The sequence below is a fragment of the Humulus lupulus genome, chromosome 7 (genome assembly GCF_963169125.1).
Source record: "Humulus lupulus chromosome 7, drHumLupu1.1, whole genome shotgun sequence".
Classification (NCBI taxonomy): Eukaryota; Viridiplantae; Streptophyta; class Magnoliopsida; order Rosales; family Cannabaceae; genus Humulus; species Humulus lupulus.
The window spans coordinates 24,456,156-24,481,596 of record NC_084799.1 but is presented as its reverse complement, the minus strand read 5'-3'; the positions used below and the strand labels follow the sequence as shown (position 1 = coordinate 24,481,596).

At 31.4% G+C, this 25,441-nt stretch overlaps 2 protein-coding genes across 2 annotated transcripts; both read right to left on the bottom strand.

Annotated features, from left to right (window-relative positions):
* Positions 1–404: 404 nt before the first annotated feature.
* Positions 405–731, bottom strand: LOC133791502 (uncharacterized). Its single transcript, XM_062229426.1, has one exon. It carries the CDS (start codon positions 729–731, stop codon positions 405–407), a length of 327 nt encoding a protein of 108 aa, XP_062085410.1.
* Positions 732–23,699: 22,968 nt separating this feature from the next.
* Positions 23,700–24,513, bottom strand: LOC133790970 (rapid alkalinization factor). Its single transcript, XM_062228830.1, has one exon. The coding sequence runs from the start codon at positions 24,236–24,238 to the stop codon at positions 23,882–23,884; it is 357 nt and encodes a 118-aa protein (XP_062084814.1). The 5' UTR covers positions 24,239–24,513; the 3' UTR covers positions 23,700–23,881.
* Positions 24,514–25,441: the final 928 nt, after the last annotated feature.

The following is a 25,441-nucleotide window of genomic DNA, read 5'->3' as shown; positions in this document are numbered from 1 at the left end:
ATAAGGGCGCTGCTGCGCCAAAATCCCTGATGCTCCAGGATTTTTGTTGCGCGAATTAGCGCTGCTGCGCTTGGGACGTCTAGAGAACAGTCTCTCTGTTTGGGTATGGCGCCGCAGCTCTTAAGGGAGGCACTGCAGCCCTAATTCTTGCCACAATTGCGCTGTAGCGCTATGAAGTGGCGCTGCAGCCCCTGGTTCATTTTTTTGTCATTTTTTTTTTCATTATTTCTTTCTTTTTTCACGATTTTCACGGCTCAAAATAAACTTAATATTTACAAAATAAATAAAATAAAGTCTACTAAAATAAAATAAAATAAACTAACTAAAAATAATAATACTAAAACAATGGGTTGCCTCCCATTAAGCGCTTAATTTATCGTCTTTAGCTAGACATTGATGACGCTTCAGTTGCTGTCTTGGAGATACATCGTCTCCACCTTCTTGTGAATTTCACCAAAATAATGTTTCAACCTTTGTCCATTCACTTGAAAAAGCGAACCGTCATTATTTCTTAATTCCACAGAACCAAAAGGAGAAACTTTGGTGATAACAAACGGACCAGACCATCTTGACTTTAGCTTGCCGGGAAATAACCTCAAACGAGAATTGAAAAGTAAAACTTGCTGTCCCGGCATAAATTCTCGCTTTAATATCATTTGATCATGATATTTCTTTGTCTTGTCCTTGTAAATACGAGCATTTTCATATGCATCATTCCAGAACTCCTCCATTTAATTCAGCTGCAATAACCTTTTTTCACTCGCTGCTTGGTAATCAAAATTAAGCTTCTTGATAGCCCAATAAGCCTTGTGCTCCAATTCTACTGGTAAGTGACAAGCGTTGCCAAATACTAGTCGATAAGGAGACATACCGAGAGGAGTCTTGTACGCTGTCCTGTAGGCCAATAAAGAGTCATCAAGCTTTTGAGACCAATCTTTTCTATTTAAATTCACTGTTTTCTCCAAGATAGACTTGATCTCTCGGTTTGATACCTCAGCTTGGCCATTAGACTGGGGGTGATATGCCAAAGCCACCTTATGTCGAACTCCATATTTCATCAAGAGTGGTTTAATAACTTTGTTGCAGAAATGTGTTCCTTCATCGCTTATTATCGCTCTTGGAGTTCCAAAACGATTAAATATAAACTTCTGCAGAAAATAAGAAACCACCTTGGAATCATTTGTAGTAGTGGCTATCGCTTCAACCCACTTTGAAACATAATCAACAGCGAGTAAGATAAACAAGTTCCTGAAAGATGGTGGAAAGGGCCCCATGAAGTCAATGCCCCATACATCGAACAATTCCACCTCTAAAATCACATTCATAGGCATCTCATTTCTTTGCGAGATATTTCCAACTCGTTGACATCTATCACAGGTCTTGACAAAAGTGTAACAATCTTTAAAAATTGAAGGCCAATAGAAACCCGATTGCAAAACTTTCGCTGCTGTACGCGATGACCCGAAATGCCCACCGTAAGGCGCCGAATGACACTGCTCTACTATTGATTGAGTCTCTTCCATTGGTACACAACGACGAATTATTCGATCTGTACTCATTTTGAACAGGTATGGATCATCAAAGAAGTAGTATTTACAATCATGAATCAATTTCCTCTTTTGATGTGCATTAAAATCAGGAGGTAACTTGCCACTAACTAGATAATTCACGATGTCTGCATACCATGGAAGTTCTGTTGATACAGCCAGCAGTAACTCATCCGAAAATAATTCTTTGATCGAGTCTTTACATTCAGCATCTTTATTCTCTAATCGTGATAAATGATCTGCCACAAAGTTCTCTTGCCCCTTCTTATCCATAATCTCAATGTCAAACTCTTGAAGTAACAATATCCAACGTATTAACCTTGGCTTGGCCTCCTTCTTTGCAAAAAAATAACGCAGTGCTGCATGGTCTGTGTATATAATAACTTTGGAACACAAAAGATATGGTCTGAATTTATCGCATCCGAACACCACCGCTAACAGTTCTTTTTCAGTGGTTGAGTAATTTCGTTGAGCATCATCAAGAGTCTTGCTCGCATAATAAATTGCTCGAAAAATCTTCTCTTTTCGCTGCCCCAACACAGCCCCTACCGTATAATCACTAGCATCGCACATAATCTCGAATGCTTGACTCCAATTCGGGACACTCATAATAGGGGCTGACACCAACTTTTCTTTTATCGACTCAAATGCCTTCCTACACTCTTCATCAAAAAAAAAATCAGCATCTTTTTCTAGGAGATTGCATAGTGGCTTGCTGATTTTGGAGAAGTCTTTAATAAATCTCCTATAAAAACCCGCATGCCCCAAAAAACTTCTTATCCCCTTGACATTCATCGGTGGAGGAAGCTTCTCAATGATGGCTATCTTGGCTCGATCTACTTCAAGACCTTCCTTCGAAACTCGATGCCCCAAGACAATCCCCTCTTGAACCATGAAGTGACATTTCTCCCAATTCAGCACAAGGTTCTTCTCTTCACATCTACAAAGGACCAATGCCAAGTTGTGCAAGCACTGGTCGAATGATGACCCAAAAACAGAAAAGTCGTCCATAAATACCTCCATGATCTCTTCTACCATATCTGAGAAGATGGCCATCATACACCGTTGAAAAGTGGCAGGTGCATTACAAAGTCCGAAAGGCATCCTCCTGTAAGCAAAAGTGCCGTAAGGACATGTGAAAGTTGTCTTTTCCTGATCTTCAGGAGCGATTGCTATTTGATTATAGCCTGAATAGCCGTCTAAGAAGCAGTAATGTGTATAGCCAGCCAAACGATCGAGCATCTGATCGATAAATGGAAGTGGGAAATGATCCTTTCTAGTCACCTTGTTCAACTTCCGGTAATCAATACAAACTCTCCACCCCATCACTGTTCTTGTCGGAATCAATTCATTGGCTTCATTCTTGATCACTGTCATTCCCCCTTTCTTTGGTACAACTTGCACAGGACTAACCCATCTACTATCCGAAATAGCATAAATGATCCCAGCATTCAATAGCATCAATACTTCTGCCCTCACTACTTCTTTCATGGCTGGGTTCAATCGCCTTTGATGCTCAATAGAAGGCTTATAATTTTCTTCAAAAAAAATCTTGTGCATACAAACAGTTGGGCTTATTCCTTTCAGATCTGAAATTTCCCATCCTATGGCAGATTTATATTTCCTCAAAACTCTTAGCAATTTTTCAGTTTCACATTTTGATAGTTTTGATGAAATGATCACCGGGCAAGTGAAATTCTCTCCTAGATACTCATAACGCAAATGCTCTGGGAGTTGTTTCAAATCTTTCTTTTCCACCACTTCCTTCTCGACTTCTCCTTCCTTGGCTTGACAAAGAGTTTCTTCCACTTTAATACTACTAGCACAAGGAATAACACTAAGAGCCATCACGCATTCAGCCACTTCGTCACCCACAAACTCACCATTCACCTTTTTCAAATCAGCCTGAGTAATACTAGAATCAAGGCAATGTTGTAAAGGATCAGCACATAATTCTTTTCTCATCGTCTCTTCTAATACTACCTTAATAGAATCCACACGGTGACATGTGCTCGTGTTGTCATGCTACTGTAGTGCTTGATAAATGTTGAATTTAACCTCTTCATTGTTAACCCTCAGTGTCAAATGACCACCTTGCACATCAATAAGAGCTCTTCCAGTAGCCAAGAATGGACGACCAAGAATAATGGGGATTTCATGGTCCTCCTCCATATCCAAAACCACGAAATCAGCGGGAAAAATAAACTTGTCCACCTTAACCAATACGTCTTCAATCACTCCCCTAGGATAAGTAAGTGACCGATCTGCTAATTGAAGAGTGATGGTTGTGGGCTTCACCTCTCCTACCCCCAATTTCTTGAAAATTGAAAGTGGCATCAGATTTATACTCGCTCCAAGATCACACAAAGCCTTACAAAGGACGACCCTCCAATAGTGCATGGTATAGTAAAGCTACCCGGATCTTTCACCTTTTGAGGCAACTTCTTTTGTAGGATGGCGCTGCATTCTTCTGTTAACTTAACAGTTTCAAAGTCTTCTTTTCTTAGACATAACTTCTTTCATGAATTTCACATAATTAGGCATTTGCTCAAGAGCATCTGCAAAGGGAATGTTTATGTGAATTCGTTTGAAGATTTCTAGAAACTTGGCAAACTGTTCGTCTAATTTCTTCTTCTGAAATCGTTGAGGGTATGGAATGGGAGGTTGATACACTGGAAGGCTATCTTTCTTCATGTTATTCTGGTCGCTTCCACTCTGCTTCTTGGCTTGCTCTTCTTTGTCTACCTCTCGTACCACTGGCTCAACTTTCTCCTTTGAACTAGCTTGAACATCACCCTCTTGAAGCACCTTACCACTTCTCAAAGAAACTACTTGGCATGATTCCTTTGGATTTACCACAGTGTCACTAGGAAAACTTCCCTTCTGATTAGAATTCACCGCATTAGCTAATTGGCCCACTTGAGTCTCAATCTTCTTCATTGAAGCACCCATGTTAGTCATATGGGTTTCTATATTGTCGAGTCTTGCTTCATTTTTTCCGAACCTCTTGTTAGACTCCAAAATAAAAGTGCCCAAAATGTCTTCCAACGACTGCTTTTTCTCTTGTTGCGGTTGAGAATTGAATCCCGAAGGTGGTTGTAGCACATTTTTATTATTGGCATAAGAGAAATTTTCATGATTGCGCAATCCTGGATGATAATAATTAGGCATGTTGTTGCTTCTGTAATTATTAGGGAAGGAGCGGTTTGCCATAAACTGGGCTTGTTCTGGACTCATTTCTTGCCCCTGCATTGCAGCAGCCGCTGCTACACTCTCCATAACCGTTGGATTATTTTGCGCTGATAGAGCAGCCATTTGGGTTTATAGAGCAGCAATTTGGGCATTCAGGGCTGTCATCTGATCAACTTCATATAACCCAGCAACTTTCCTTGGGCCTGACCTCTCATTAGGCCACTGATAACTGTTGGTGGCCATTTCCTCCATCAAAGTGAAGGCTTCATCAGCTGTCTTGGCTAATAGAGCACCCCCTGCAGCAGCATCAACTATTGTTCGTGTTGGAGCGTTCAACCCTTGATAAAAAATCTGAACTTGCATCCAATTTTGATAACCATGTTGTGGGCAACGTCGTAATAATTCCTTAAACCTCTCCCAAGCCTCATAGAATGGTTCTTGATCTAACTGTCGAAATTGTCCAATATCGCTACGTAACTGGGCTGACTTGGAAGGAGGGAAAAACTTAATCAGAAACTTTCTTGCCATCTCATCCCATGTTGTAATTGTTCCAGGCTGCAAAGATTGCAACCAACTCCTGGCTCTTTCCCTCAAGGAGAAAGGGAAGAGACGCAATCTGATGGCATCATCAGTAACGCCATTCATCTTCACTGTGGCACATACCTCCAGAAATATGGCCAAGTGAATGTTAGGGTCTTCAGTAGCTAGACCCCCAAACTGATTTTGCTGCACCATGTTAATTAGTGCAGGTTTCAGTTCGAAGTTGTTGGCAGCAATGGCTGGATTTTCTATTCCAGTGAGATTCTCATTCACAACAGGCATGCAAAAATCACGCACTGCCCGCTGCGCTGGATTAAGAGGAGCCCCAGCAGCTGCTGGTTGATTGTTATTATTGCCATTGCCACCGTTGTTGTTCACCCCGTTGTTGTCCATATTATGCTCTTCAATCCTTTTCTTAGATCTCAACTGACGGAGTGTGTGCTCAATTTCAGGATTCAGAGGCTCAACAGGTGTAGAACTCCTAGTCCTTCGCATATACTGAGAACACAAGAACAATCTATAACGTTAGTAACAAAATAAATAAAAATCTAATTTAAAATCAAGACTTAAAGTTTCAATATTAGTAAAATTAATTTTAATCCCCGGCAACGGCGCCAAAAACTTGATACATAATTTTTCTACCGCAAGTGTACGGTGTATTGCAATATAGTTTTAAATTAAAAGATGTCGAACCCACAAGGATTAAATATTAAATTTACTAATTACTATCATTGTTAAGTCTATAATTTTAATTAGAAAAGTCAATAAATTAATCAAACAATAAAATAAAGAATATGAAATAACAAGATAACCAAATCTTATGCTCTTGAAAAGTGATTAAATAGAAGATAAATGTACTAGAGTAATGATTTCACTATTCAATTATGAACATAGTTTCTTTATTATTCTAATCAATTCTCCTCATTTGTAATTTCTAGAACTATAATATAATGCATTTATCTTTCTCAAGCATATATGCAATTAATCTCAATTAATCAATATGATATCTCTATTCGCTATTAATTAATCAAGACGTCATTAAGCAATAGTTATTCTAAACCAAATTCATAGAGTTCAAGGAATCTCTCAATCTCACAATCACTCTATGTCAAATCTTCTTATGTCCAATCTATGTTTATCTTTCTCAAGCATAAACCCTAGATTTCAATTCACAATAATGATGGCCAAACATTAATATGATAAAATTAATTCAAGAAGATATGAACAAACGAGAAGAATTTCATAGAAATAATAATAGAAACCACAATTCAATAATCAAAATAGATTCATCTAATACTCTAGCACAAAAAGAGTTTAGTTCTCCATTATAAACATAAACATAATAACAATGTATTTGTTCATAATTAAAAAACTAAAAATCAAAGGAAGAAGAAATAGACTAGATGTAATGGTGATGATCTTGATGATGTCTAGCCTCCTCTTCTTCTCCGAGCCTCTAATCTCTGTCTAATCTCCTCCAAAAACCGTCCTTAGACCCTAATTAAAATTTTCCTTATATATCCCTTGCAAAAAGCCCTCTTTTGCCCTTCAAAAATCTCAATTTACGATTTCCGTACGGCTCCCGGCGCTGCAACCCCTTAAACAGGCGCTGCTGCGCTACAACTGTGCCAAAAACGAGTCTCTGTTTCAGTCAGCCGCTGCAGCCCTTAAGGATGGCGCTGCAGCCCTAATTCATCCCAGAAATAGCGATGCAGCCCCTGAATATGGGGCTACAGCCCTAATTCACGAATTTTGCATTTTTCTTCGTTTCACTTCCGTTTTGTTCCAATTTCGCGCCACTTTTCCTTGGACCCTACACAAACACAACACAAGCATAAAACCAAACAAAAACACCCTAAACACCTACAAATTAGATATAAAATGACACTAATAAGTGAATCTAAAATTCACTTATCATCTATCGAGATCTATTGAGGCAAGTGGTTTTTTTCATGGAAATCATGACTTTTAAGGGCCCATCAAGCTGGGCATCGAGGTACATCGAGGTCTATCAAGGTACGTCTAAAAAATCATGATTTTCATGAAAAAAACCATATGTCTCGATACCACCTCGATAAGCCTCGACATACTTCGATGTAATTCATAGAGAGTGCATAATTTTTCACCAGGGTGTCCGTTTGAGGTGATATTTTTTTTTATTTGGGTATTTTCTTGAGATATACACATCTAAGATGTGTACACACGTGCTATAATTAGTGATAACGGTATACACTTTTGAAAGAAAATATATTTTCTCGTTTTGGTGCACCACGTGCTATAATTAGTGATAACAGTACACACTTTTGTAATAAGCTATTCGAATATTTGATGAAACAATATGACATTACACATAAAATCTCAACACCATATCACCCACAAACTAGTGGTCAAGTTGAAGTGTCTAATACGGAAGTTAAGCACATTTTAGAAATATCTGTGAATCCAACTAGGAAAGATTGGTCGTTAAGACTCACTGATGCATTATGGGCGTATCGTACCGCGTACAAAACACCCATTGGCATGTCACCCTACAAACTTGTGTATGGGAAGGCATGCCATTTACCTGTTGAGTTAGAACATAGAGCCTTTTGGGCAATTAAGCAGTTAAACTTTTCTTTAGACAAGGCAGGTGAGAAACGAAAGCTTCAACTAAATGAACTAGACGAAACTAGGAATGATGCATATGACTATTCAAAAAAATATAAGCATCGCATGAAATTTTACCATGACAAAGTCCTTTTATACAGCTCTCGTTTGCATTTATTCCTTGGAAAGTCCGGTCCTTACATTGTTCGTATTGTTTTTCCACATAGAGCTATTGAAATTGAAAATCCTAAAAATGGTGATATATTTAAAGTTAATGGACAAAAATTAAAACCATTTTTAGAGTTGAAAACCGATGAAATGGATGAGATCCTCCTTGAGGACCCTGTTTACCATGCTCTTTGATTTCTATTTGATCTTGATAACTTGTGTTTTGTTTGTTTTATGCGTGGTTTAATTTTTGTTTGTTGTATCTTTTTCTCTCTTAGCGATGCACCATATCGAGGTACGACCATTCTAAACTCTAAACTCTTGTCAATTTTAATTTATATTTATATTTTGACACATTGAGGACAATGCTTAAATTAAGTTTGGGAGTATCGAGTTTTTATGGTTATTATCATTAAGGAGAGTATGATTTAATGTGTTTATGTTTTGCGTTGTTTTTATTTTTTATGTTTTGTGTTAATTTTTGTTTTTATTTATGTTTGTTTGGAAAAAAAAAACTATTTTAATCTATGTGTTGTTTTGTAAATATATATATATAGTGTTGTCTTGTTAAAAAAAAATATCAAAAAAAAAAAATTGGTGATGTTCTTCATTTTCAATAATAAAATCTTGATTGAGTTTGAGTTTAATTTTCTTAACAATATGAATAATTTTTAAGCTTTGTTTTTAATTATAGGGTCAATTTTGCTTGTAACAAAAATTACATTTTTCATAACAAGAACACTCATATTTCCTATAAGTTTAAGTGAGAAATAATTTTAATAAAAACCTCTTTTTAAAGTAAAATTGACAATTTAATTAATTACACAAGCTTAACTTTTATCCATATTAATTTTTTAGAATTATTTTCATTGTGCAATTTTTGAGAAAATCCTTTTTCTATCACCAATAAAAAAAAATGTGTGTTTTAATTTTTCTTTTGCTTGAGGACTAGCAAAACTTTAAGTTTGGGGGTGTGATAATTCTACAAAATAGAGTTAATTTACCATATTTTATATGCTAAATGTTGCTTAGTTCTTGAGTTTTTAATTAATTTATTAAGTTTTTAAGTAATTTTGAGTTTATTAGTCTTATCATGATTTTATATACCTTTGTGTGTTTTTATGGTTATTTTATTATAATATGTTGTAGTTTAATTATTTGAAATTAGTATTTTTAGATTAAAAGTTAAAAAATGTAATTTTATTGAACTTAATTGCCAAAGTAAATTAAGTTTTAATTAATATTTTCAAAGAATTAATATGATTTATTTTATAATTGAAAATATTTGATTTTGATTTAATTTTTGTTTATTTTGTAGGGACTATATTGTATTTTTCTTTGGGCTTTGAAAAATAAAAAATAAAGAAAAGAAAAGTAAAGGAAAGTGATAATTTTGAGAGGAAAGCAAGGGAATTCGGCATTTTTCTCCTCACCCAACCCAGCCGGCCCAACAGCAACCCAGCCTAGCCCGTTGCCTCTTCAACCTTTCCAGCCGAGTCCCTTGCCTTCCCCTATCCAGCTGCCTGCCGAGACCCTCTCAGCTGCTCCATCCCAAACTGGGCCCGTGCCTCCTGCCAAGCCCACACGGGCCAGCTTCTCTCCACTCCTGCACCTGGCACCAGGCCCACGAAGCCTTCAGCTGCCACCGAAGCCTAGCCCACGAAGCCTTCAGCTGCCACCGAAGCCCATCCCACGAAGCCTTCAACTACCACCGAAGCCCAGCCCACCAGCAACAAGCCCACCTGCTGCCACCTTCCAGCTGCCCTAGCTAGGCCCATGCCCCCTCCTTCATTCGGCCCTGCCTGTCCCAGCCACCAATAGCCACCCTTGTAATTTTTCTTGAGCCCATAAATAGCTCATTTGTACCATTTGTCTCCTATGTCCAAAATGTCAATTTTTTACCAATTTTTCTACACATTTTCACCACAACATCATCATTACACCTTATAATTTACCTCTAAATACCATATTTATTTAATTTAATTAATCTAATCAATTTAATTAATTTAAGTTGATTATTTTAGTAATCTCATTTTGGCTATAAATATGGAATTTCAAGACCATTTTAGGGTGTTTAATTTTTGGTTACCATCTTCTTTTCTCTCATCTTCTTTCTACCATTTTCTCTCTTCCATTTTGGGTTTTTTAAGAGCATTTTCAAGTATGTATTTCATTTATTTTGTAATTTCTACTCTAGTTATGTGCTTCTAATCTTTTTCATAAGATTATTAAGATCATGATGAAGCAACTTATAACTAGGTAATATTTATGTTGTATGTTGATTTCCCTTGTAATGCAACAAAGTTTATGGATTTTTTTTCTTCATATATGTCTTTCATCTTTAATATCTCATATTTTGGATTGTTAGAAAATATGCACTTTGTTCTTCATTTTGCAAAAACATAATATTTTTTGTGTAAGATGTGTCATTAAATTGTACACATCCATGCTTAGAACAAAAATATTATGTTTTGCCTTATGAATAATGTTATTTTATTTTTTGTTGTTTCATTAGGTTGATTCACCTTAAATACTTTGAAATTATAATTTTTGAAAAGTGAAGAAAAATCCTATTTTTTAGAAGTAATTTGTGCTTAAAATTATAAATCTATTTGAAAAATGATAGTTTGAATTATTTTAACTATCACTAAAACTTGGGAATCAATATACTAATAAATATTATTAAACTTACATTTTGTGGATTCTAGTATCTTTTTAATCTTTTCTTTTAACACTTATTTTCAAATCATTATTGGTTTATTTTTATTCTCTTAAATAACTTTATTTTTCAATCTTTTATTTTATGTTCATGACATTAAAACTCATCAATCTTTGGAACTAGGTTAGAATATATTACTTTTGATTTAAAATAGTTTTTTATTTTATTTTAGACAACTCATTTGTATTCGATCTCGTGCGTACACGAACACTATATTTCATATACGATTCGTGCGTTTGCGAGTATAAATTTTTAAAACATACCCATTTTGGGTCCATCAAAGATCTAAAAAATTGTGAAAAAAATTACAAAAAAAAACCAAAAAATCATGCACAAATCTATTCGAAATGCATAAATTAATATATTAATTGATAAGGGATGGATGGATGAATAGATGGATGGTGTCCAAATAATAAATGTGACCCGAGAGAGAAGACGGATGAAGGCTAAAAAAATGATAAAGATATTTTTGAAAACTAAACAAATACTAGTATTATTTTAAAATGATGTTAAAGAATGATATTTTTTTTTATATATGCAGGTACAATATGCATAAATACCCAAATTTTTCTTTATGGTAAAAGTAGTTTAGGAAATCTCACTATAAGATTGGATAAAAATGAACTAAATAATAATAAAAGTGGACCTTATTAACTTTTCTCGTTCTTCTTCTTCTTCTCTTGTAGTTCTCATCACGTGGCTGCCAATGAATGAAGCAAAATTCGGTGGTTGCAGCACACTTAAATACTGTTTCGTTTATTTTGTCCAGAGACATAGCCATAATAATTGTGACAAGTTACCAAGTGAAGTAAACTCTGGTAATGGCAGTACTCTTTATTCATGTTTCCACCAACCAAGCTAGTTCAGTTCCCCCTATATAGGCCTATATAAATGATATGACGTGATATGATGCTGATTTCTTATCTTTGTTTCTTTATATATTTGTTAATAAAAGGCCAACCGTTTCTATAATTTCTTGTAAGATTTTGCTAGAAATAGTTTGCACTATTCATTTGCAAGAATTTATTTATTAAGAGCAATGCAAAACGAACACTATTGTAATCAGTATATTGTATGGTGTAAATGAAACCTTCTCCTTTGAGTAGTTGCCTAATTTCATCTCATAATGACACTTCTGTGCGCTATTATTTGTAAATAAATTATAGGGAGAATTTTTTTTAATAGCATTTATATGTCTAGGGAGTAAATAAGGTAAGTAAGACTCTATATTTTTAGCCACTCTCTTTGAAAACGTATATCCTTAGCCTCGGGCCTAGTAGGGCTATTATTTTCTTCTTTGCTTGTATGTTTTACTAAAATCTGTGAAAGATCAATTTGTGTACAAAAGATTTGTCCCAGTCAGCTAGGACCACTAAGTGATCAATTGATTTAGACAACTGAATATATATTACAATAGTTTATATTTTTTACTAGCCGTGAGCCTGAAGATTTTACTAGTCCTCCTCTTCTTGGTGTTATTCGGAGTTTAGCAATGTGGTGGGGTGGCTCAAATTTATGGTTTTTATGTGGTTATTTGGTGGTATTGGTTGTTTTACGGTCACAAGATGACGAATTAATAGGCTAAAGGAGTGACAAAGACACTTTGGGCCTGTTTGTCATTATTTTCTGTTTTTTGTTTTTAAAATTTTGTTCTCAGAAATGAGAACAGAAAACTGTTTATATAGTTTTCAAAAAACAAGAGGTATTTGGTTAATGTTTTCTAAAAACAATTTTTTTAGTTTTATTTTTTTTAAATCTTAAATAAAAAATTAACAAATATATTTACAAAGAAAAAAATATTTTAAAAGTTTGTAATAAATAATGAGATAAAATAATTTGAAAGAAAAAATGATGAAAAATAAGAAGTGAGAAAGTTGGGAAAGAAAATTTGAGAACAATAGAAAACAACTTTTTGTTGTTCTCAAAATTTTCTGTTTTTTGTAACTATGTTTTTAAAAATTGTTTTCTGAAAACAATGCCAAACACTCCAACTTGTTTTCAAAAAACAGTTTTTAGCTTTTAAAAACAAAAAACTGTTTTTTAATTAAGGTGCCAAACACCCTCTTTGTGACCGGAGGATCGATAATGGTTGACGATATGTTTGCATCTTCTATTTTTATCAACTTCTTGTGTTGTTTGGTTGTTGCACCTTACTTATAGTTGTGTTGTTAGTTTTTATTTTCTTGATTTTTTGTGTGTTTTGTTTTCTGGCTAAGTTATATCTTAATTAGTGTCAATAATGATATTTTGTTCACCTGTAATTATTTATCAAAGCTCCCATATGAAGGAAAATAAATAATCTTCCACATCAAGTCTTGCTTGAACATCTATGGATTTATTGGTTAGAGAATTTATACTATTTTTCTAATTATGAGTTTTTGATATTATTCACGGTTTATATGCATATCTTTTCTATATGATAAGTGTATAGATAACGGAAATTTTTAGTTTTAACAGTTTTTATATTTTTCTGTTAACTTTAACGAAATATTCTTATATTTAACAGAATATTCTTATATTTAATATTAGATTGTAAACATAACTTAAATTTAAATAAAATTAATTAAATAAATAATTAAACAAATTAAAATAAGATATTTTACAATGATAATTATTTAAAAATAATAAAACCATATATTTTATAACTTAAATAAAATTTAATTTAATTGAACTTATACTTAATATTATATTAAACATATAATATATATTTTGTTATCACTATCAAATTCAAAAACTAGAACAAACTTAAACTTAAACAAAAATAAATAAATTAATTAATTAAAATAAGATATTTTAAAGATATTTTATTATAATTAAAACAATTAATTCATATTTATTTAAAAATAATAAAGACATACATATTTTTTTTTATCTTATAAATTTGTGTGATAATTTGTTTTTTTATCAAGTGATTGAATCTATTTTTCTTCATCAAATTCATCAAAGAACATTGCGAGATATATTAGAAACTAAAAATAGTTGATGCAGTATACTAATGTCTACACTATGACTTTTTCTATTCTTATTTTATCTCTATTATTAATTTCTTTTTAAATATTATTGTAATTTATATATATATATGTATGCATTCTTAATAGTTACTACCCATAAATGGTTACTTTGATATTAACCATTGGATTAAGATCAATGATCTATATTTATTGTTTTTAATTAAAATTTCCAAAAATAAATTGTAATTTTTTCAAATTTTTAGAAGAGTGGCCTGATAACATGTCGGTCACATAATTATTAAATTAATAAATTAAAAAAAATCTTATCTAAACATTAAATAGGAAATTTGCATTATAAATAAGCATTATATATATATGGGTGCACTCTTAATGGTTACTACCCGTGGATGGTTACTTTAATATTAACCCTTAGATTAAGATCAATGGTCCATATTTATAGTTGTTAATTAATATTTCTAAAAATAAATTTTGATTTTTTTAAAATTTTGGAAGGGTTGCCTGATGAAAAATGTGTATTTATTATAAAAATATAATATTGTAAACTTTTCATTTTTCAAATGCATGTCAATTTCAAAATATAGCTAATATCTCTCATTGGTTGGAAACAACATTAATTATGTAAAAAAAAAAAACTAAATTCGAAATTAATGTTGGAAAAAATATATTTACATGTTGGTGACTTGCTATACCAAGTCACTATGTTTCCACATCATCATAATTATTAGTACACATCTATGAGTAGTAACCATTGAGAAGTCTTCTATATATATATATATATATATATATATAACTCATCATTTTTGCCATTGACTTAGTTTAAAATTAATTGTCACAAAAAAGCAACATTAATCACGTTAATATATATTATCATTAGCTCACTCTTTTTAGCAAAACCATCCCAAACATTTAAAAAATAATAAATAAAATGGTTTATACCTTTTTGGACCATGTGTTTTGACAAATTACTTTTTGGACCCTATATTTTGTAAAATGGTAAAAATAGAACCTTAAACTCAATTTTGATAAAGAAAAGATTGAATATAACAACACAGTTTTTAAGCATAATAATTTTATTTTTGTTCTGAATTGTTAGTTTGGTAAATCATTTGTGATTTTAGTTAAGAAAACATTGAATGAAATCGGGTTTAGGGTTTTATTTTAACTATTTTACAAAATATAGGGTCCAAACAAGTAATAGGACAAAACACAGGATCCAAAAAAGTATAAACCCAAAAAAAATAAGAATAAAAGTACTTTACTTCAACGATGTCTATTAATTCTTTACATTTTAATAATATCTTGGATTATTGCTAATGTTCAACTTTATTGAATTGACGAAAACATTTCAGATTTTTTTTTACGAATTTTTATATACATGCAACAATATAATAAAATGTCTTACCCTATGTTTGGTAGAGATAAAAGAAAATATGAGTGATTAAAAAATAAAATGAGAAAGAAATTGTGAAGGGAATGAAAGAAAAAAATCGATGAGTAGGGGTGTGTAAAATCAATAAAAAAAATTAAAATTGACCTCAGAAAATTGGATTTGATCTAATTTTTGAAGATCTAAATGAGATTAGTCGATTGACAAATGATATGTGTAAAAATCCAATATAATCTACTAATCGGTTGTAACATTTCAATTAATATTTGGATTAAAAAGAATATGTCTAAAATCATTGGATATGAACCATAAAATGAATTGGAAATGTTATTTATTTGATTTTAGATTAATGTTATTGTGGTAAAAATTATTCTCTTACTTTCATAAAATTACAAGAGCCAACAATTACATACTTTTTGTTTTGATTAATTTTTTTTATTATTATTAAATAATACATAAAGTAATACTATCGTGACAATGTAACTTTAACTGATTTATAAACTCTACTATCGTTATCATGTTTTGTAACGGTACCTTTTTAAGGATTTATAAATGAAATTGATTTCTAGGGTTTTGTAACAATGATAGGGTTTTGTTTTAATAATTACTATTACCATTGTTAATATTAATTAATAATTAATATAATAACAGAAATAAAGGAAACAAAACCGCTAGTTAGCAAGTTACATTTGTGTCAATTATATTATTATTAGATAAATATAATTTAAAAATTTAACAAATCAAAAAATTGAGAAATCAAAGAATAGTTAAAAAAAAAAGTCATACAAGCTGTCACGACACCTCCTTTAAGCACAGCTTTATATAAATAGATTGACTTGTTAGAGCAATTGAGAGATAGAAACACATGCATGCTAGCTCATTATTTGTTGTCTACTAAGTTTTCATCATTTTGAACTAAAAATAAAATCCTTAAGGTTTTTGTATTATTATTTTTTTCGCAACTTGGAGTTCATATATAAAATAAATATTTTGACCACATTTTAAAAGTTTGTTAGAACTGGTTCGTAAGTTGTCTTGAGAAGTTGCTTTTCCTGTTTTAACAAGTTTATATCCCAAAAAATTCAAGCAAGATTGTCCATTGTGCAACTTCAGGTTGGGCCCATTCTTCATGTACCTTCTATATGCAAACCCTCTGCATCGACTTCCACTTCATGTTCAGACGATGCATTTTCAGTATTTTTTTTTCATTTTGCACATAATGTTCGTAATTAGCCATTGCTCAAAGCCAAATTTTCTTGTAGACGTAGAATGTGTATAAATGATAAATGAACTATATTAATGTCAAAAATCAATCCAAATAAGGAGAAAATAATATATATGGAAAAAAAATAATTATAATAAAAATTTATTAATAATTAACTCAATTACAATTTTGCAACATGTTTTAGTTTCTATATATAATTAATAATTTTAACATTAGAGTGTACGTATATTTTTTATTTTAAAATTTTAATTAATGAAAAATTATAATTATATTGGTTTATTAAATATCCTTCAATAGTTAATGAAAAATTATAATTCTATTTGTTTCCAAAAATAAAAATGATGATTGATATATTTAATAGCCTGTAATATACATTAAAAGAAAATTTATTCATTAGCATATCGTATGTACATATAATATATATTAAAAAATCTTTTTTTTGTTATTTTGAATTTTTATTAAAAAAAATCAATATATTTTTAATAATAGGTTTTTTCTATAACAAAACACTAAATAATAAAATATACATAAATGTTTATTTGAAATAAACTATCACTTGATTTTTTTGGCAATAATTATTGTGACAATTATCATTCAAACTAAAATTTCAAATTCTATGTTTTTTTTTTTATTATTTTTTATCATCTTTATCACTTGCCTATTTAGTATTATTTTTTATATATATATATATAAATACATCCACAATTTCGAAATTAATTAACACTATAAAAATGTCCAAATTTTTTATTTTATATATTTTTTTATTTATTTTCATCATCTTTATAACCATTCCTCATGCAAATCTTGTTTAGTGTCTACGCGAAGAAGCTTCAGTTTCAAAGTGTTTGTTGTAAGATATTCAATCATTTTTTGTTGTTTGTTTTTCTTTCTTATAGAATTTTGAAATGTTTTAATTGTTAAAAAAATTGTAACATATTTATAACCTTTTTTTTAAGTGATAATCTTCTTATTCTTCTTTCTAATAGAAATTCTTGATGGAATCCGATATCGAATGGAGGAAACGAATCGATCATGAGCTCAAAGAGATGAGAAATGAATTAGAGTATCTGAAAATGCATTTAGAAAACAAGGAAAAATGTAAATGCAGATATGAGAAAAAAATAAAATTAACAAATGAAGAAATAAAAAAAAAATCTTCACCATCACTATCTATTGAAAAGCAAGTTATTAGTCTAGATCAAAGTGTGTTGTTTGAACATTTTAAACTCGACAATCATTTCAAACCAAAAGATAGGGAGATGTTAGAGTTTATTTTCTCAAACTGCAATCAATCGTAAGTTTGCTATTTTTATGTTTTTTTTTCTCTGAGCGTTTAAAATATTTTTTAATGTCCTACATATTTTTTTTTTTTAAAATATAGGAATATTATAGTTGATTGTGGTTACAGTTTTCTACGATGGTGCGACTCTCGTTACCTTGGACCTAATATAGAATTGGAGACAATGGTAATATGTCCTTTTATTTTTTTACACTAACAATGAGAATGTGATTTTTTTTTATTTGTAAATATAGATTATTACTATGATATCTTCATTGTTGACTGAAGATGAGAGGTTGAAGGATGGGAAAGAGTGTAAAATTTGATATTTTCCCGTGAGAATAATGGAGAGTCTTTTTAATTGTTATTTGTGTCAAGTAACAATTCATGTTTGGAGAGTTATTATTTTTTTTGTATAACAGAAAAACTTATTGCCCGACCTACACTTACCACTATATCAAAGTTGGAAGAGAATGCATTACTACGAAAGATTTAAGGGTTCCCTTGACCATTGTAATGAAGTATGAGTCTAAGTTATAAGTAGAACCTATTTTTATATTTATTATTAATTATTATGAAATTTCTAACTTTAATTATACTTGTAGATATATATTCCCATTTTCATCATGAAACACTACATGCTTGCTCGAGTAATTATAAAAGAAAGAAAAGTTGAAGTTTGGGACTCACTTGCTCATGAAAAGTCTCCTATATTGCAATCATCTAAGATTGTCGAGATTATAAGATTTTATTGGTTGATTTGGAAGAAAGAAGTAATTTCAATTTTATTTATTCTAAATGCAGTTACGCAATCTTGATTTGGGCTTGAAGAATCAAATAAAAAATACCCCTTGTAATTTTAATTTTGCTAGCTTTCATATTGTTCGTGCAACTAATGTCCCTAGACAAACAAATATGTACGATTGTGGAGTCTTCGTCATATTATTTATGATTCATAGTTGCAAGCTTGATTCAAGGTCTTTCATGGTTAGTTCTCTTTGTGATAATATTTTTTATTATCTTTTTAAAAAAGTACACTCTTGACCTTGTTTTTTTTTTGTTATTGTAGTTTGACTCTAATGAAGAGAGGTGTTACATAACTACGTGCCTTGCAAGTTCAAACTACAGCACAGGGTTAGAAGATCGTGATCTTAGATGTTCCATGTGATTTCGTAACAGCACAGGGTTTCTACGCTTCATGCCTAGTAAAGCATTCACTCGATGGGTCTTTTGCTGCTCGGTTAGTTTGATCATAACAAGTTGGAATGTAATTGTTGAAAAAGCTGGATTCCAACTTCAGTTTAGTGGCAAATTTAAAAGAACAAGAGTGAGAAAGAGAGTTGCCTTTTACAGGCACATAACAATCTTCTTATTCACAAGATGATCTGTTTTCTCTACCTGCTGCATCAAAGAAATTATTTTGCTTCAGAATGAAGATCTATTTAAAGAAAAGAGCCAAAGAATCAAACTACATCATAAGGAAGAAGAACTACATCATAAATTTTTTTTAGCTCATGTGATTATATTTTGTTCTGATAGAGCTCACTAGCTCAATTAGCAAAAATGGCTTCAAATATTATATACGTTGTAGGAGCTGAACTGTAGCAACTAGCAACATAAGTGTAGCATTTTTGTTCCAATTGTAAACAAATTTTTTGTTCTAATTGTAAACAATAACAACGCCTTGTGTGTGAAAACCAACTTCAAGGTGACCATAATAAGCAGTGAAGAGCCACATTTTAAGTTCGTTTAAGCCATATATCATGTCATTAAGCTCGCCATTTTTTTTTACCAAAATCACTATTCTCTGTATCTTCATAGCTGGACCATATGAACCTTAAGAACTAGCATTAGAGTTGTAAAGGAAAAGGAAAAATATATCATCCCATCAATTCTTAAGCTTTCCACGAGAAGAAAATCAGATATAATATTATGTCATTTAATGGACAGAAGGCCAAAACAGACAACAGAGTTTCAAACACAAGACGACCTTTTTCTCCATTCTAGATCACAATGTACAGATGAAACAATTTCATGATACTATAACCAGTGGACCGTACTGATAACAATTTTCAGATCACAATGATGTGCTATTGCCATTACAAATAATGATTGGTAAAAATGTCTCCACAGGGTAGCTAATTGGTAGCTTATGTAGCTGGATGGTGTCCCAGCTAATTGGTACCTTATGGTTCTGTTAACCTGGATGGTGTCCCAGATAAAAGTTTTAGTGAAACAAATATCACAAACAAGCCCATGAAGCTGAGTACCAAAACAAATTAACTCTTCTGATGCACAAACAGACAAAACACAAGCATAAGTGACCGAATCGGGCTTCATATCACTCTATCTCATTTTCAAGAAAATTTCAACACAATTTCTTACATAACCATTAATCATGACATTCCATAACACATTATCTCTTTGAGGCATTTTATCAAATAGTTCCCTAGCCTCATAAATACAACCATTTTCAGCGTATAACTTAATCAAAGAACCCCCCAAAAACACATCTACCTCCAAACCCATCAATCAAACTCTCTCATGAACATATTTTGCCAAACTTACATTGTTCAAACCAGCACAATCTTTAATCACATGAGGAAAAGTATACTTTCAGGCGAAGTCCCATAACCCAACATCTTAAGATAAAACCTCAAAGCATAATTAAACAAACCCATCATAGTAAACCCTCTAATCATCCAATTCCAAGGTGAGGCAAGACCCAACTCAAGGTAACGAAGCACATTCTTGGCATGTAAAAAGCTTCGACACAGAACATATATGGCCAAAAGCTTAGTACACAGAAGATTGTTTTTGGTGCGGAGTCCAGCGCCATTAACAACCAACTGAGCATGAACTTGCTTGCCTTGCCGAACAAGAGCATGGTCACAACAAGCTTGCAAGATTAGCACGTACCGGTCAGGTGGTAAGGCTATTTCGATGCTTGGAAAGTTCACAAATGGTTTAAACACATTTGCAAAGTTGGTGTGTACTGATTTGAAGTGTGGTGGTGAAGTACAAAACAAGTGCTTGTGAAGTTGACATAAGGTTTTCTTGAACATAACAATGGTAGAAGTGTTCTTCTCACTTTAGTCTTCGGAATCACACTACTTCTTCTTCATCTTACAAGGGTATATATGTAAAATGACAAGGATATGTATGTAAAATTAAAAAAGTTGATCAGCCTTAGACGACCATAAACCAAGATCATAGTAGTAAATTGGCATGTCCAAAATTCCTGGTCTGAATCTACTTTAGTTTAGTACAATGCCTCACCAGCAGAAATTTTTGACAGTACAAATAATCTTTCTTTGAAAACATTATACATGATCATTCCATATATTACCTGCACATTGTTACGTGTATGTATATAAAATCCTTGGGAACTAATTTAAGAATGGTTTAAAATTATGTCAACTTCTATATAAAGAATTTCTATATAAAGATTAATTATGGCAAAAAAAAAAAAAATAACTAAATTCAAAATTAATGTACAAAAAAAAATTACCTGTTGGTGACTTGCTATACCAAGTCATCATATTGCCACATTATCATAATTGTTAGTACCCATCAATGGGTAGTAACCATTGAGAAGTTTTCCATATATATATATATTTTAAAAACAGTGAATCACTTTTCATCAAAATGATAGACAATGTTTATAACTTTAAAATTAAGCAAACGTGCATTGTACGTTGCTTCTACCTAGTGTGTATATATATATTGATCATATCTTTCCAGATATATATTTGTTTTTTAACCTATAATAAACTATGTCTTTGTTACTATTATTAAAATTTCCATTCATCTTTCAAAAAAAACAAAATATATATTGCAATCACAGCATATATAAATTATATGTTAACATTAATTACAAACCATATTATTTACATGTTATGACCACACTTAATTTTTAGCATGTTTAGTATTATTTATATACAGTACTATAAAATATAATCACATTTATAATTTCCTAGTCAAAACTATCATAGTAACATAAAAAAAAAAGTGTCATTCGAACTATGATCTTGAATGACACATTACATCAAGTTATATATTTTATTTTATTTGTACACTCCAATACTAAATTAAGAAACGAAATACTTATGTGATAAAAGAAGAACTTTAATAATATAGGTTGTGTTGGTAAAATTTTTGTTTTTGAATTTTTTAAAGATAAAAATGAAAATATTATTTTTATTTTTGTTTTTTTATTTGTTAAAAATAAAAATATATTTGATAACTATTTTGTTTTTTGTTTTTAAAAACAAAAAATAATAAATGTGCTTGATAATTTTTATTTTTATTTTTTGTATAACAATATAAAATGAGTTGTTGATTTGAAAAAAAATTAAAAAAAAAGTCAAAAACAGTTTAAAAAAATTTCAAAATGAAAAAAATTATATTCTTAAAATTTAATGAATTTTAATTAAAATTTTAAAAAATAATAATTAAAAATGGAGTTACTAAACACTTTTATATTTAATTGTCAAATTTTTAATTAATTAAATAAAAAATTAAATTTTTAAGTTTTACCAACCAGCTCCCTAATATGTAAAAATTGATATTGGAATTTCAATAAAGAGTTAAGAGTAGAGAAAACTAACTAACTATGCCTAAAAGACCATGCTCATTGTCATTTTAGAGCTAATTGGAATTCATATAGTGATTAATACGAGAACCTAAAAAGCAAAAATCTTTAAAACCTTCGAGTTGGTGAAAGGAAGATAAAGTAAAAAGCTTAGTCTAATCGGAAGATCTCTCATCAATTGACAACCTCATGTGCATAATTTGGTTTGGTAAAAGGGGACCACATCACCAACATTATATTGGTGTGTATGGGCAGTATGTAAAGGACCTATTATTATTAGCGACAGACGTAGCTACTTAAAAAATAAAAAAATAAATCAAAATCGGGAAATCGGTTTTACAAGAATCATCCTTTTTCTCTTAAAAAAAATAAAAAAATAATACTTTGTTATTTGCCAATTTCAAATTGTTGAAAAAAAAAATGAATGATTAGACTTAACGTGAAAGAATTAAATGATATTTTAAGATGATAATTATCCTTCTTCTTCACCCTTGGTTGGCAATCCAGGTAATGTTAGGTAACAAAAACTCATTATTATTATTATTTTATTTATTTATTTTAAAAAGCTAACTAACTCATCCAAAATATAGTTGATAACTTGCACAAGCTCTTACCATTTTGTCAAAAAGTGAATATAGTTGATAACTTGCATAAGCTCTTACCATTTTGTCAAAAGGTGAAAATGACATAACATCTATTTGGTTAAGGTAGCATGCTCTTTTCATTAAAACCACAATATTATCAAACTATGTTTTGTATATTTATTCAGTTGTCAAATGATTTTCAAAAGACAACCATAGGTCCATACCAATTTCAAAAGTTTGGGAAAAGAAAAACAAACATATAAAGATAAAAAAAAAAGAAGAAGAAAACTTATGAAAAAGGCTAAAAAAAAGAGTTTGATGTCAACAATCGATAAATGACAAAATCTTTGTACGCCAACGTTCTTACATTATATGAATTCAAAACTATTTTGTTGCCCAATGCCCATCACAGACAGACAACTTTGACCAGCTTTCTTTTTCCAATTTAATCATGTCACTTTATATTTTCCATTTCGTACTCTATACTTTTACCCCATAATAAAAAAATTTAGCGGGTAAATAAAAAAACCAGACAATGAAGATTACCCTTAGAAATAAAAACCCAGACAGAAAAATTTATAATTAAACTCAAAAAAGTGAGATTTATTGAATTTCACCGTATAAATATAATCACTTTTCCATATACAATCCTAACACAATAATGCTCCAAAGAAAAGAAAAGAACCCCATTTTCACCATACTCAAACAAAACATAAAAATCTGATCTCACGATTTTAATTTGTTGTGTACTAAAAGTAGCATGTACTTAAAGAACAAAGCCTCAGATCTTTCCTCCTAAACCTAAAAAATATACCCTTTTTTTCACAAAGAAATTTCTACATCTAACTCATAACACCAAGATAAACAAAACAAAATAAATACGAGAAAAAAGAAATCACAATAAGCTTTTACAGAAAATTCGAAATATTAACTATAGAGTATTTCCATGAACAATAACAACAATGCCCCCATTAACACTCTCCTCCTTTTCTTTTGTTAAAGTATAACAATCAAACCCATTTCCATAACCCAAAAAGAAAAAAAAATAATTATTAATTTTTTTTATAGAAAAAAAAAAGAGAGGAGAATTAACTCCTGCACCTCGAAATGGAAGAGCAGCCGCGGTTGTAAGGATTGGACTGAGCCCCAGGCTTGCAATTGTAGTAGGAAGCTCCACGGCGAGAGCAAGGCACAGTGTTCCTCTGCAGCGCACCGTAGCTGACGTACTTTTTGGTGGCTAAGATGCGCCTATTGCTCTCCGAGTCCAACTCGAACTCCTCTTCATCAGCTAAGCACTCCGCTATGGAGCCATCGCAGCCTCCCTTCGATCGGATCCAACCGATGAATTCGCCTCCTCCGCCGGCTTCCACGGTCGCCGACAGCGAGCTCACCACCACGATTATGGCGCAGATCACGATGATCCCCACTGACCAAAACCTCGCCATTGTTATCGAGATTGAGCTTTTCTTTCTTCTTTTCTCTTTCGGCTTTGAATTTCTGAAGACTCGAAAAGCCTTTTCTCTTTCGATGTTCTTCTTTCTCTTCAGAGCGCTCTCTCTTACTGGACAAGACAACTAAGACAAACAGCTGTGGTTTAGGACTTATAAGTGGTGTGGGCTAACAAAATGACATGGGTTTTGGTACTTATTTACGAGACTGCCACTACTGTAAGGGTTTACTTTGACAAAAATCAATATGGGCAACCACTAACTCTACTTTGACACTACAAATTTAGTTATTATTTATTAAAATTGTTGTATACATTAAAAGCTTATGTTAATATTTAAATTGACATTGATTTGGTCCTGACTCATGTGAAACGTGAATTTAAACAGCCAATTTTGTAACGGGTGATTATATTTTTGTTGGGGGGGATTTTAGATGGAGAAATATAATATTTGTTTGACCAATTGTGAATGTGATTGCTCTAATATATGATAGTTGAAACTTGAAAAACTTGAGAGGTTTTACTTAGTCATAGAGTTGTTAGTGGTGCTCAACACCTTGCTTGTTACAACTTTGATTTTGGATATTATTTTTTTTATTTATGTATTTTGTTTATGGATGAGTGGAGTTAGTACTGGTTTAGATGCAATTTTTTATTTAAAATTAATAACCTTTTTAAATAAAAAAACTACTAGTTTCAATTATCAAAGAATCTCAAAAGAGAGATTTCAACGATAATATAATTGAATGGCTGTTTAAGACTTTTTTTTTAATAACCTTTTTTAGCAAAGGGAGATATCATCATGGAGATAAGACAGTTCTACTCTTAGCTAATGGCAAATTCGTAAATAGTCAAAAATCCATGTGCAAATTCACAATTCGACCTATAAACTATGGGAACTATTACATGGGGTTGACTGATTTTGTATATATATTTTTGCCCCAAAAAATAGACAGACAATAATATTTAAAATAAATAAATAAATAAAAAGAGCAAAGACGGCATCTAGGGTTAGCACCAATTCCCATTTGTTGAAGTCCATCCAAGAATCTGTTAACCGAAACACGTTTTCTAAATCTTTATTCCAAATTTTACTATAATATAATCCACTCTCTGTTCACCAGCTGCCGTCACCGTTAACTAATATGTCGTCGTCTTAACTCTAGAATTTGTTTTTAAGGAAACCGTTAACTACACTTCT

Coding starts and splice junctions, on each gene's coding strand:
- LOC133791502 (XM_062229426.1), bottom strand. CDS start 731: ATGGAGGAGTTCTGGAATGATGCATATGAAAATGCTCGTATTTACAAG.
- LOC133790970 (XM_062228830.1), bottom strand. CDS start 24,238: ATGGCGAGGTTTTGGTCAGTGGGGATCATCGTGATCTGCGCCATAATC.